Below are 14,887 nucleotides of genomic sequence, written 5' to 3' on the forward strand. Positions count from 1 at the left end.
AGTATTGAGACTTGCCCTAAACTTTGCATTATAACCTGGAATCCATGATACCCCTTTCCCCTGCCCCACAGAAAAAGACCCAATAAACATCAGCGACTAAAGCCTCATGAGTTCTCTTACTGGCTGGTTGGAAACCGGCACTCTTCAAACAATAGGGGCCTCAAACAATACCGACCTCAGACAATCATTTGAAGTTTGAAAGATCAGAAACTGATTCTAGTCTTGTGGCCCCTTTAACCTTGATCTATGATCTACTAACCTCCAAAACAATATGGGTCATCTACAGACCACAATCAATCATCCTATTTAGTTTGATGGCAGTGGCCTAAAAGATTCTCTAGGAATTGATTGGAAACTAATTTATCTGTAACCCACTGACCATTATTAACAAAACAAAGAAAGGTGTTGGGATGACAGGGGTTGGGAATAACAAAGAAGTCAATTTTTTGTTTCATTACTTTACTGATGTATTTTGAATATAACCTTTTTCAACAAATGTTCTTGGAACAATTGGTCTCCATTTGCAGAAAAGATATTTCATGCTTGTTTTAATATTTTTAGACCAGGGTTTCAAAAACACACCTGGATATAATACCATCGAAGTGTCTATACCAAAACAAATTACTGTAAAAATTTAAGCAAACACTGATTACCACTAAGTCTGTAGTAAGTTTAAACCCATTTAACACGTGCTTATATTCTGTGTAAAACTTTCCAAGATTCATATCACATGTTTTGTTCAAACAATGAACAATTTCTTTCCAGGCAACTTCCTTCAAAGCAGTCTATGTAGTAATTCCGGAAAATAAAATTATCTAAAATTCTACAACAGTCTACATGCCACCTTGTCATGTTTTATTGTGTTCTTCTGTATCAGTCTGACCAGTCGTTGTGCCGTCATGATTTAGAGCGAATTCATAATCTGAACGAGAATTAAGCATTTCTTCCAAAGCATCATCTAGATTCTCCTCAGTAATAAAATTTTCTTTCCAATCCTGTGAACAAAATAAGTACAAGTTTTTTTTATCTAACTTATAAAATGACTAAAAAAAATTTGAACCAAATTGCAATTTATTCATAAATGAAGAAAATGTTTCCCATAAATGATAACTTTTAATATTTTTGGTATGGGAAACTTTCAGTTTTACTAAACAAATCTGAAATTTTTAATATGGGCAGAGCTCTCGACCACAACCAAAAAATGACCATAGATTCTTTGAAAAACATGTTTAGAAAAATTAGAAAAAATAATTCTATTAAAAACAAGGGCTGTCCAACACTTGACTATTTGCAGCTCTTCTACCTAATACTAGCTTTCAAACAAAAGCTGCATTACTTTGCTAAAATGTAAGCCAGTTTTATGAAACCTGCCAAGTGAGGTCCTCCTAGGATGCCAAAGATTCGTGAAGAATCCAACAACATCTGGTAAAGTAATTCCTGAGAAACATGCTTACGTGCAAAACTTGAAGCAAAACTTTGTTATAAAAAGTGGCATAATTCTGACAAAATAAAAACTAAGTTAACTTGTCCCATGCCAACTCCTGATGCCAAAGATGCGAGGAGAAATTTAAAACATTTGGTCAAGTAATTCCGGAGAAACATGTTTACAAGCAAAACTGTCACAATTATTTCACGTTAAAAAGGGGCATAATTTTTAATAAAATATAAGCTAGAGTTATGGAACTTGTTTTTGGAGGTCATCTCATGATGCCAGATGTGTGAAGTTTGCAAGCATTTGGCCAAAAAGGTTCTGAGAAACCTGCTTACATGCAAAACAAACATTTTGTGATGCCGATGCCGACCAAAGGGTGATGATGAAAGCTTTACTATTTGAAAATTTTCATAGTCAAGCTAAAAACTAAATTCAGAAGACAGACATTCTGGTAACACATAATTTATAACTTTTGCAGTTATCGTCAATTTGAAAATTTTCCAAAGTGTGTAGGCCAAATAGGGCTTAAGGCAGAGCGTAATTACAATTGACAAACTATTATATTCCCGGTATGTGATTTCGGCATTTTCTAGATTTAATGGAAAGCCATAAGTATGCTGAGCTAAATTTATGTCCAACGAATGATAAATACATAGAGAGTACATAATCCCCTGGAAAAAGCTTTGTGTCATCATGACTGAACTTTGTCCTTCATATTTCCATTCCTGTATGATAGTTACATTTTTATCTACCTTTAAAATTGTATTTTTGAAAGTAGCTTTTCATAAAAACTGACTGACATAAACTTAAGCAAAGTAAGCAAGACTGGCTTTCACTTCTTTCACTTACATATTTATTGGCACAACACGAAACAAGAGCTGTCACACGAGACCCTGAAGAGGTTCTGTCCGGGGTACCGCAGGGATCAGTTTTAGGGCTTTACTGTTCATCATTTACGTAAATGACCTGCCATTTCATGTAGACAATTCTACCACAGATATGTTTGCAGATGATACTACAATAACAGCCTCAGGATACTCCTGAATTATGCCAAAACCTTCAAGCTGACCTTGACAAAGTGAAACAGATGGTGCAAACAAAACGCGATGATTTTAAATGCGCAAAAAACTAAAGCAATGTATATATCCTCAAGAAGCACAGACTCAACTAGCAATTCAGATTTATATTTAGAAAATCAAGCCATTGAATTTTCTAAAACTGAAAAATTGTTAGGTGTTTACGTGGATGATAATCTAAACTGGAAGACTCAAGTCGAAAAAGTACTTAAAACATGCAACTCTCAATTATATTTACTGCTGAGAATCAAACAGTATCTTGAACTTCACACAAGGAAGTTATTCTATAATGCCTATATTTTACCACATTTGGACTATTGTTGTACAATTTGGGGCAACTGCAACAATGAGTTGACCACAAATCTAATCAAATTTCAAAAAAGGGCAGCAAGAATAATTCTAGATAAAAGCTATGATACTCTATCTGATGCTTTATTTAGCCAATTAAAATGGATGAAATCTGACGAGAGACTTCAATACAAAAAGGCAATAATGATGTTCAAATCCATCAATGCTGACTCCTTTCCTGAGTATATGAAAGATAAATTTCAAAATATTAAAGGCATCATCATAACTTGAGATCTGTAAATAACTCTGAAATAGTCATTCCAAAACCGAAGGAAGAACTCTTTCATAAATCATTGGTGTACTCAGGTCCCAAACTATGGAATGATATTCCACTTAATATACGAAAGTCTGAAACACTTAAGGAATTCCAAGCTTCATACGTTAAGTGGAAATTCTCTTCTCGAAAATAATTCAATTATAATCTACGTGTTCATTTCCAACAAAAATATATTTTGCTTTGTGTTAAACTTGATATTAATTATTTGGGTATGACAATCTTTATATTATGTTAACAATGCCACATTTCTTATTCAGTTTGTACAAAACTTTTATTTATGTACCATTCTTATTTGTTTTGTATTGTAACTTTGTGTAATGCTCTGTTGTTTATATGTATATATGTTGAGGCCCACATGGAAGATTGGGAAACCAAATGTGTAGCCTCATTAAATAAAGTCTTTACTTACTTACTTACTTACTTACTTACTTACAGCATGCTGGAGAGTGAAACAAGAACTGTCAGAGGAGACTGGGTCCTCAACTATTTTGAAGACTGATAATGAAAAGGGTCATTTTTGATGAAACTAGAACTATTACTGGAATAATAAGATGCTTCAGATATGGATGGTGTTGTTAGACAATAATTTAGGTTTGTGTCAAGTCTCGTAAACAAAGTGTGGGGCAAGTGCTACAAAGTCAACAACGGCAACAACTCCCCTATGGAATCCCCACAAAAAATCTGATGTGTTAGAAGTAACATGTGCATGGTAGACCAACCTTTGCTTCCAAAACTTTCTTTTTTGCTTCCTGCCGTATCTCCTCTAGTTCTCGTATATCTCGCTCTGCTAACTTCTGTTTACGGATGGCTTCAACTTCAGATATACTAGCCATTTCCCTCTCTCTATAAATAGCATAAAAATTTATATACAATAAAACATTTTATAGCATTTTATTTGTTTACAAGTGGTATGAAGAAACAGTACTATGACAGATACTATAACATGCATTTTCAAGATGACCCTGGAAGAGATCTAAGGGAAATTGGTCTAATACAGGGTCATTCTGAAAAAATCCATTAAATGGGAATTCTATTATATAACAAGAGCTCGTCAAACACGAAATGCCCACCCCTGATGCATTCAGTAATTGCACAAGGAACAGAAATTATATGCTCACTGTAAACAAAAGTTCTACTGTTCTGGTCCAATCTGACCTTGACCTTTAACCTATTAACCTAACAAGAGATCACAGAGTGATCTTAGCACCGACCACTGACCCATTTTTGAATGTTCCAAATTTCAAGACTAGCTCAAGATCAAAATCAAGATCAAATTTCATTTCGGTACAGAACACTGTGCATGTGGTCCAAATTTGAAAGCTGTGGCTTGAAAAATGTGAAAGTAGGTCACTAGATCAATTTCAAGGTCAAAGTTCATTTCGGTAGACAAAACTATGCATGTGCTTCAAATTTCGAGGCCGTAGCTTGTGAAATGTGAAAGTAGGTACTAGGTAACAATCAATGTCAAATTTCAATTAAGAAGACAAAAATATGCAAGCAGTCCAAATTTAAAGCCTGTAGCTCCAGAAATGTGAAAGTAGGTCACTAGGTCAATCTCAAGATCAATGTTCATTTCGGTACACACAGCTATGCATGTGGTCCAAATTTGAAGGCTGTAGCTTGAGAAAAGTGAAAGTAGGTCACTAGGTCAAAATCAAGGTCAAATTTTATTTCGGAACACAAAACTATGCAAGTGGTCCAACTTTGAAGCCTGTACCTTCAAAAATGTGAAAGTAGGTCACTAGGTCAATAACAAGGTCAAAGTTTGTTTCGGTACACAAACCTATGCATGTGGTCCAAATTTGAAGGCTGTAGCTACAGAAATGTGAAAGTAGGTCACTAGGTCAAGATCAAGGTCAACTCATGTCAAGGTTCATCTTGTCACTCAAAACAATACACGTGGTCCAAATTTGAATGATGTAGATTATAGACATGAAGATTCTTAGTTTTTCCCTATATAAGTCTATATGAACCATGTGACCCTCGGGGTGGGGCCATATTTGACCCTAAAGGGATAATTTGAACAAACTTGGTAGAGAACCACTAGATGATGCTACATTAAAAACATCAAAGCCCTAGGACCTGTGGTTTTGGACAAGAGGTTTTTCAAAGTTTTTTCCTATATAAGTCTATATAAACCATGTGACCCCCCAGGGTGGGGCCATATTTGACCACAGGGAAATAATCTGAACAACCTTGGTAGAGGACTACTAGATTTTGCTACATACCAAATACCAAAGCCTTAGGCCCTGTGGTTTTGGACAAGAAGATCAAAAACCATTTAACTGTTCCCTGCAAATGTCACCTTGACCTTTGACCTAATGACCTCAAAATAAATAGGGGTCATCTACTGGTCATGACCAACCTCACTATCAATTTTCTTGACACTAGGCCTAAGTGTTCTTGAGTTATTGCCCGGAAACCATTTTACTGTTCCTGGTCACTGTGACCTTGACCTTTGACATATTGACCTCAAAATTGATAGCGGTCATCTGCTGGTCATGACCAACCTCCCTATCAACACTCATGATCCTAAGCCCAAGAGTTCTTAAGTTATCATCTGGAAACCGTTTTACTGTTCAGGGTCATTGTGACCTTGACCTTTGACATACTGACCTCAAAATGAATAGGGGTCATCTGCTGGTGATGACAAACCTCCCTATTAACTTTCATGATCCTAGGCTCAAGCGTTCTTGAGTTATCATCCAGAAACCGTTTTACTGATCAGGGTCACTGTAACCTTGACCTTTGACATACAGATCTCAAAATCAATAGAGTCATCTGCTGGTGATGACCAACCTCCCTATCAACTTTCATGATTCTAGGCCCAAGCGTTCTTGAGTTATCATCCAGAAATGGATTGGTCTACATATGGACAGACCGACAGACATCTGCAAAACAATATACCCCTCCTTCTTCGAAGGGGGGCATAATAAATGATAACTTGAATTAAACAGCTTTTTAAACTTTTATTTCAGCAAGTAAATTCTAAATTTTTCATTTGTAAAAAAACTTGGGTGTAGACTGATTAAGGTATGCCATACTTATAAAATAAACTACTGTGAAATTGTTTAATTTTTTGGGCATGAAATTCTGTGGACTTGGTCGAAATGCATAATTCCAGGGGATGAATTTGTGGAGATAAAATGGAAACTGAATTTATTTACATGATACAACCAAGAAGCTTGCAAAAATTAGTTCTTCCTGAATAGTGAATATTAATGAATCCATACTGTGCCAGTATACTGGTATACATGTACCTTATTTTTGCTGTTTTTGCATTCCAGGCATTATTTTTAGCAGTCATCTGAGCATATATCTGATCAAATGAAAGTGTGATTTCATCAATATTTCCTTGCTTCTTTCTTTCAATCTCATTGCTGTGTCTAACCAGATAACTCCTGAAACAAGAAAATTTATATAACATTAAGGTATTAGGTCACTAATAGTAATGTTTACAAAATGGCCTTTGCTTGGTATATTCTGAAAGGTAACCGTGTTTTGCACTATTTTGCAAATTTTAAACAACTTTTACCGTGCCGTTTTTTATAAATGTTGAATAACTTATGGTATCTCCTCAAGCTCAAGTAGAGACAAATTTCAAAGTGATAGCCACTATCCGAAACGTTTGCAGAGAACCCATTTTACCATTAATTTCAATAGAAGAAACATCAAACTATTGGTAAACAATTATAAAACACAGAATAAAAATGTCAATATCATTTTTTCTATGATGCCTGAAAGTAAACAGATTTAATGAGACAGAATTCATACTTCAACACTGAAAAAATAAAGTCGAATGATGTGTTTCTGTTTTGAATTTTGCTTACTCCATTTAACAAGAGCTGTCCGTAAGACAGCCAAGCTCGACTATTCGAAATATTGTCCCAGAAGCAGGAAAATATTACCCAAAAAGGTTAAATATCAAAAGAGTTTTAAGTTCAAAAGGGGGCATAATTTGACCAAAATGCATATCAGTTATGGGACTTGCTGCTATCAACTAGTTTTATAACCCCGAAGGCACATGTGAAGCTTCAGTTCAATATCTGCATTAGTTTTGGAGATAGAAACTCGCATGTAAAACTTTAAATAGAATTTTCAAAGTCCAAAAGGGGGCATAATTTGCCCAAAATACATGCCAGAGTTATGGGACTTGACCCAGTGAGGTTGGTAATTGATCTAGAAAAAGAAAAAATAAGTTTCAAATCTATATGCCTTTTAGTAATTGCTGTATGTACTTGCACGCAAAACTTGAACCAGGATTTTCTAAGTCCAAAAAGGGGAATAATTTGCTCAAAATACATGTAAGAGTTATGGGACTTGATCCAGTGAGGTTAGTAATTGATCTAGAAAAAGAAAAAATAAGTTTCAAATCTATATGCCTTTTAGTAATAGCTATATGTACTTGCACGCAAAACTTTAACCAGAATTTGGTAAGTCCAAAAGGGGACATAATTTGGCAAAAATGAAAGTCAGAGTTATGGGACTTGATGCTATCAACTAGTTTTATAACCCTGAAGACACATGTGAAGTTTCAAATCAATATCTGCATTAGTTTTGGAGATAGTAACTTGCATGTAAAACTTTAACCAAAATTTTCTAAGTCTTAAAGGGGGCATAATTTGCTCAAAATACATGTCAGAGTAATGGGACTTGACCCAGTGAGGTTGGTAATTGATCTAGAAAAAGCAAAAATAAGTTTCAAATCTATATGCCTTTCAGAAATAGCTGTATGTACTTGCACGCAAAACTTTAACCAGAATTTTCTAAGTCCAAAAGGGGGCATAATTTGGCCAAAATGAAGGTCAGAGTTATGGGACTTGCTGTTATCAACTAGTTTTATAACCCCGAAGACACATGTGAAGTTTCAAATCAATATCTGCATTAGTTTTGGAGATAGTAACTTGCATGTAAAACTTTAACCAAAATTTTCTAAGTCCAAAAGGGGGCATAATTTGCTCAAAATACATGTCAGAGTTATGGGACTTGACCCAGAGAGGTTGGTAATTGACCTAGAAAAAGAAAAAGTAAGTTTCAAAGCTATATGCCTTTAATTGATGGCTGTATGTTCTTGCATGCAAAAACTTAACCAAGGTGTGACGCCGACGCCGACGCCAGGGTGAGTAGAATAGCTAGACTATTCTTCGAATAGTCGAGCTAAAAATAACCTTAGGGAAGATGTAAAACCTACCTAAATTTCTTCCACAATATATAATCTAAGAGTGAAAGCAAAATAGAGAACTTTCACCGTGTGTAACTCAATATTTTTAAAGATGTGTAACTCTATCCCTTCTGTTTAAGTAGTAAATTCACTTTGAACACCAAGAAATCGCTTATAAGATTCATCTTTTTTCCATTTTTGTACAAAAAATCAATAATAAGTCTTGAAAGAAGTAAAATCTTACTAGTAAAAAAGGAAAATAAGGAATAAAAAATTTGGTCCCATTAAGGCTTGAACCTACGCACCCCTAAGAATTGCAGTAAAAGTAGGTTTATGGTAGGAATTGAATACTCTTCAAAAAGGAGGTTCTCTATTAGTGATCTAATACCTTAAATGAAATTCTTTCTGCTACTAGTTATTGCTATAATAAAAAGAGCACTGCCTGTGATAGCCAACTAGGATTGTGTATCAGTTGGAATGACCAATATGTTATTTGTATGAGTACCGAGTGATCGATATTCGATGAATCATATTATATTTTTGTATTGAGAGATATTTTTCACTGAGTAACACTTCTCCATACCCTTCAAAAAAATAACATGTATTACTATCTCAATCAATAAAGAATTCTGTTGGTTTCATTATTTAGAAAATCATTAAATTGTGCAGATGACATGTTATCTAGCCTCTCTGTCTCCTCATAGGATTACAGTACCATTTTCAAAAAGACATGTGTTTAGCCTCTTTTTCAACAATTTTCAGTCAAATGATCAATGGTGTTTGCTTGTTGCAGTTATTCCAATGCCAAACTTTATAGCACTGCCTCAATGAAATATCATGCTGTAGAAACATGACGTGATACCCTACCCTGTCACATATCAACACCAGTCTGGGCAGTCCTAGTACTATCCTCTTAATGCTAAGTGCCAAGCGAAGAATCTATTATACCATTTTTGTCGAGCCCGCTTGCGGAAGCGAAGACATAGTTGTCAAAATGGCTGTTCAGTGTATGTGCGTGCGTCCGGATTTGTTTGTCCGAACTATAATTTTGACATGCATGGAGCAATGTTGTTTATATTTGGCATGAATGTTAACCTCAGTGAGACGGAGTGTCAGGCGCAAACCCCAGGTTCCTATCTCAAAAGTCACAGTTGGAGGTCAAAGGTCATGTCAGGTCTTGTCCGGCCCATAACTTTGACATGCATTGAGGAATCATGTTTATATTTGGCATGAATGTTAATCTCAGTGTGATGCAGTGTCATGCGCAAACCCCAGGTTCCTATCTCAAAGGTCAAGGTCACAGTCGGAGATCAAAGGTCATGTCGGATCTTGTCCGGCCCATAACTTTGACATGCATTGAGGAATCTTGTTTATATTTGGCTTGAATGTTTAACTCAATGAGACAGACTCTATCTCAAAGGTCAAGGTCACAATTATGGGTCAAAGGGCGGGCTCGACATGTTGCCCGTGGGCATCTAGTTCATATTTGATATGACATGACCAGGGAGCGAACCAATGACCTCCCACACTCAAAAATGGGCATTCTAACCACTAGGCTAGAGGCGGTTATATCAAAAAGAGAGCATATACAAATTTAAAACCAAACGCTAATTCTTTTGCTGACTCAATTAATGAAACTGAAATACAGGTAGTGTACATCAGCATAAGTGGTATTTTTCCATATGTAAATGAGATCTCATGGGATGGAAAATTACCAGCATTACATTGTCAGTGTGTAAAGAAAAATAATTAACCAATGAAAAAACAGGGTTCCTTCAATCACATGTTTAATGTATATGACATGTCTTGCTAGCTGAAGGGTGCCACTGTCGAAACATACATGATATTTCCTAAGGAACTCCAAATGAATACCGTATAGCGGGTTATTTCTACGGGGGGAATATTTCTGTTTTTCTACAGCTCTTGGTAGAATCGCAAAAACTTTTCCAGCAGAATATTCATCCAGCAAAGATTTAAAACGCAAAAAGTCTGCATTTTTTCACCAAGCTGTTTCACGCTGTGTTTACCTAGGTAATTCAAAGTTCACAATGGCATGGTCTAATTATTGGAAATTACCGTCGCCATCTAACAATTACCGATAATGGTATAACAAGGTGTGATGGTCAATCAAAGTCCTAACTGTTAATCCCTCAGAAAACGTTTTACTTTTGTAAATGAAATAAACTGAGTGAATTTCACTTGTGTTGTTTTTATCAATCCCTTTTGAAGATGTTCCGAACTATACTTCAGTAACCTTCACATATTAAGTGTAACCTTTATGCTATTATACCGTAGTTTGCAACTGTTGTTTGTGCAATTGTTGTTGGACTTATATCATTTTCAATTCACATGCTATTATATCCTAAAATGTATTCACTAATTACAAAGTCATTTTATAGCAGTAACCGGTAATTTAGTTTATTGTTTTCATACGCTATCATTCTCACAACGCACGATCAGGCGAGGAATTACCTCCTCCTTTGCATCGAAAACGCAGAAAATAAACACACAGAAATTTATTTAATATTTTTTTGGGCCAAAACGCAGAATATTTTGACCGCAGAAATAACCCACTATACACTATACAGTTCTATAATTGAAAATGTTGCTATTAAATATTGCTCGAACAAATGTACTTCTGTATCACAAATAATCGTCTAGAATTTGTTGTTAACTAAAACGGAAATTGTTTATACTTAACATGATATGGGCCAGTGGCCTTAATTTAATCATTATTTAAATAAAGTTGTAAAGCTGTAAAATTGTTCAGAACAGAGTTCCTGTCACAGGATACCAACATTTAATTCCAGCTTGCATAAATATATTTAACAGGTTAAAAACTTCAATATTTCGACCCGATATGACAACCTTAAGTTTGATAAAATGTATCAGTCAAACCTATCATACCAACTAGAATTTAATTGAAATCAAGAACTGGTATACACCCCTAGTGCAAACATGTGAAATCTTAAGAAAACAGTCTGATGTTTAATTATCTTTTGTAATCCTGTATGTGCTCATTGTATGGAGCCTGAACTTTTATTAAATATTATATGGCAGTGGCTAGAGAACTGAATTGGTTCCCTAGACAGCGAACTTACTTGTCCGGAACCGGTTCTCTATCCAAAGTACCGTGCATAGGCTAGGGAACCGCAATTTTATTTCTATGCATAAAGCTGCCGAAATTCACTTTGTTTCTTTCGATAAGTATCATGCATATTATTATCTTAACCCTTAGCCTGCTGCAGGCGAATTTAACAGCCTTTGCAAACAGCTTGGAACCAGATCAGACGCTGATTAAATCGACGTCTGATCAGGTTCCAAGCTATTTGCTACTCTGACAATATTTCTTCCAATTTTGGAGCAAATTGAATGAACTTTACAATTTTAGCAGACGACATTTCCAGCAGACGACAATTTAACTAGCATGGTAAAGGTTAATTAATTTTACCATGGATGATACTTATCAAAAGAAACAAAGTAAACTTCAGAAGCTTTATGCATACCTGTCAAGTTTCCAAAATATGACAGAGTGATATTTGTGCGTGCGAGTGGCAAAGCAACACGACAAATGGAGATGGGTGCAGGAGGGGGTCTCCCCCTCCCTCTGGTGGGGAGGTGGTGGAACCCACCCCAGAAAATATTTTTAAAGTATATATGAAAATATGCATTCTGGTGCTTTCTGAGACCATTAATATGAATTTCAGGTCCACTCTTTTTTGCCTTGCTTTAACACAGTCTATATGGAAAACACATGATTTTTAGCTCGACTATTAAAAGAATAGTAGAGCTATTGGACTCACCAATGCGTCGATGTCCGCGTCGGCATCGGCATCCCGATTTGGTTAAGGTTTTGTATGTAAGCTGGTATCTCAGTAACCACTTGTGGGAATGGATTGAAACTTCACACACTTATTCACTGTGATAAACTGACCTATACTGCACAGGTTCCATAACTCTATTTTGCTTTTTTACAAAATTATGTCCCCTTTTCGATTTAGAAATTCTTGGTTAAGGTTTTGTGTGTAACCTGGTATCTCAGTAACCACTAATGGGAATGGATTGAAACTTCACACACTTGTTCACTGTCATGACCTGACATGCACTGTGTAGGTCCCATAACTCTACTTTGCAATTTTTTTCAAAATTATGCCCCTTTTTCGACTTAGCAGTTTTTGGTTAAGGTTTTATATGTAAGCTGGTATTTCAGTATCCACTTACGGGAAAGGATTGAAACTTCAAGCACTTGTTCACTTCATGAGCTGATAAGCACTGTGAAGGTTCCATAACCCTTTTTCCCATTTTTACAAAATTATGCCCCTTTTATCGACTTTTGTATTCATTCAATTGACAAGGCTGTTGAATAGTCGAGCGTTGCTGTCCTCTGACAGCTCTTGTTTTGTTTATGGTATTTCATTTCATGATAGATCTACAAAAAAAATTATTTTTCTAAAAAACAAAATTTTAATAATATTAATAATGCAAACTTTATAACTGATTGTGTCGGTAAAACTGTTTTGAGTTTTTATTACAGCCGTGATATCTATTAACCTAAATGTTTATACAAACAAACGTCTCACTGATCTACATATTCCACTTTCGATTTGAAATATACTTTCGGTTTGAACCTGCACCGGAAAAACAGTTGTGCATAGAACTTACTTCCTACATAGCTTGCAGAAAGCAAAACTAGGTCCATTGTTTGCTTTTCTAAGCCAAGGAAATTCCAGGTCCCACACGTTGTTTTATTTTGACGAATAATTCTTCTTTTTTTTCTGGCGTCTACATGTTTTTTTTAGTGTCGGTCAAGGTCAAGTGCATGAATGGTTCTAATACTTTTCCGACAATGCAACGTCCATGAATAGCACAAATAGTAACCAGTCAGTCAATATCGATGATTTACATTATTTGCTCATAGTCATACGAAAATTAACGCATCAATTTGATTGGTACAGTCTCTCTCGGGAAGCTTCGGTTAAAGCAAAAACTGGCCAAAACCAGTTTCGGCAGGTCTGTTACATAATCAGTACATTGAAAATGACACTTGATATGTGTTTTCTATTTATTGTTGTCTCATCCTGTCTGAAAATAATGATGCCAGATGGCAAATTAGAGAAAATAAGTGGTCCACAAATTTTTTTGTCTGATTTTTTTAGAAAGCGTGAGAAAATGCTCCAAATTCGTTAATTTGTGATCAAACCTTGAATTCGTGAGAATCACGATTCAAGCGTCAGACTTGACAGGTATGTTTATGCATAGAAATAAAATTCTAGTTCCCTAGCCTATGCACGGTACTTTGGCTAGAGAACCAGTTCTGGATGAATAAGTTTGCTGTCTTGGGAACTGATTCCGGTTCTCTAGCCACTGCCATATTAAATAGTGCCTTATTTATCATTGAAAACTAAAAAGGGTTTGTTACAAAATAGTTTAAAGCACCATATAGTCCAATCTACGATTGTGCTTGTTCACTTCAGTATGATTATTTTAGTGCTCCTTGGTATTTATATTACGCAGTTGAAGGTAAATGGAATTGAAAGAGTAAAACCAGTTTTGATTTATGTCTTTCACTCTTTGGTGATCAATATTGTTTTACTGTCATACTCACAATCAACTTCTATAAAATGGTCTAGAGGTAAGATCTGTATCTCTCGAATCAAATTAGTGGTACATATTTGTACCCATTGCCGCTTCCCATCTGATATCATTCTCGCGTACCAGAGGTCTACCGTGGTTCCCAGGATGAACCTCTGGCACATTTTGCCGATATTTGTGGTTTGGTTACATTACAGGTAAAACGTTTCAGCCAATCAGCGTCGTTTCGCGACAAAATGTAGCGAACCAATCAAAATCGTTTTCCGCGTCCTTTCATATCGATGCCGACTTACGAGGAATATTATTATTTCTTCAGGTAAATTTCTTAACATCGAATAACAGAAATAAATTTTTATTAATCGCAATCATGGAATATTGCCTTTATCTATCGTTAGCACATACCTTGCTTACATATTGTTTGAAATTTCAATTCGGCGTGCCAAATAGTGGCGGACATTGATTGGCTGAAACTTCTCCCGGTAGTAGTTACGAGTGCGCATGCTCACCAAATAAACGAGAGAAATAAATCAGAGGTTCGTCTTGGGATTTTGACGAATATCTGATGGATGAGAATGATCTGATATTTACTGTAGCCCTATTATACTGCACCTGTTGTACACTTACTGAACCGATTTCCGTGCAGTATTGTAATGATTGTTCCATTCCATCATTTTCTCAGCTTCGACTGGGTCGATAGGTGTCGGTTCTCTGACCTTGAAAATTTTGCTGGGTGCTTTTGGTACCCATCTTGGTTTTCTAAACCTTACAAATGTTAAATTGTAATTCACAATTTTATTTGAATGTCTGAAAAGGTTACAAGTACAACTAACTGATGTATTTAAACAAGACATCATAAAATATGCATATACTGGTGAAAAAATAAAAGTCTGTCGTTAAAAAATGTTTCAATTTTAACTTTGACTTTCAGCAATTGACATTTGCGTCCATCTTGTAAGTCGTGCCTATCTTGATATGAAAGCCTTTCAACGATTGGACGCTTC

General features: G+C 35.6%; 1 protein-coding gene across 1 annotated transcript; it reads right to left on the reverse strand.

The window, feature by feature from the left end:
* Nucleotides 1-442: 442 nt before the first annotated feature.
* On the reverse strand, nucleotides 443-14,863 carry LOC123547357 (probable 28S ribosomal protein S26, mitochondrial). The gene is made up of 4 exons (XM_045334386.2): nucleotides 14,511-14,863; nucleotides 6,394-6,534; nucleotides 3,853-3,976; nucleotides 443-995 (listed from the first exon to the last, which is right to left on the reverse strand). Exons 1-4 carry the CDS (start codon nucleotides 14,738-14,740, stop codon nucleotides 849-851), a joined length of 642 nt encoding a protein of 213 aa, XP_045190321.1. The 5' UTR covers nucleotides 14,741-14,863; the 3' UTR covers nucleotides 443-848.
* Between the last annotated feature and the right edge of the window lie 24 nt (nucleotides 14,864-14,887).

Source organism: Mercenaria mercenaria, chromosome 9 (genome assembly GCF_021730395.1).
Source record: "Mercenaria mercenaria strain notata chromosome 9, MADL_Memer_1, whole genome shotgun sequence".
Classification (NCBI taxonomy): Eukaryota; Metazoa; Mollusca; class Bivalvia; order Venerida; family Veneridae; genus Mercenaria; species Mercenaria mercenaria.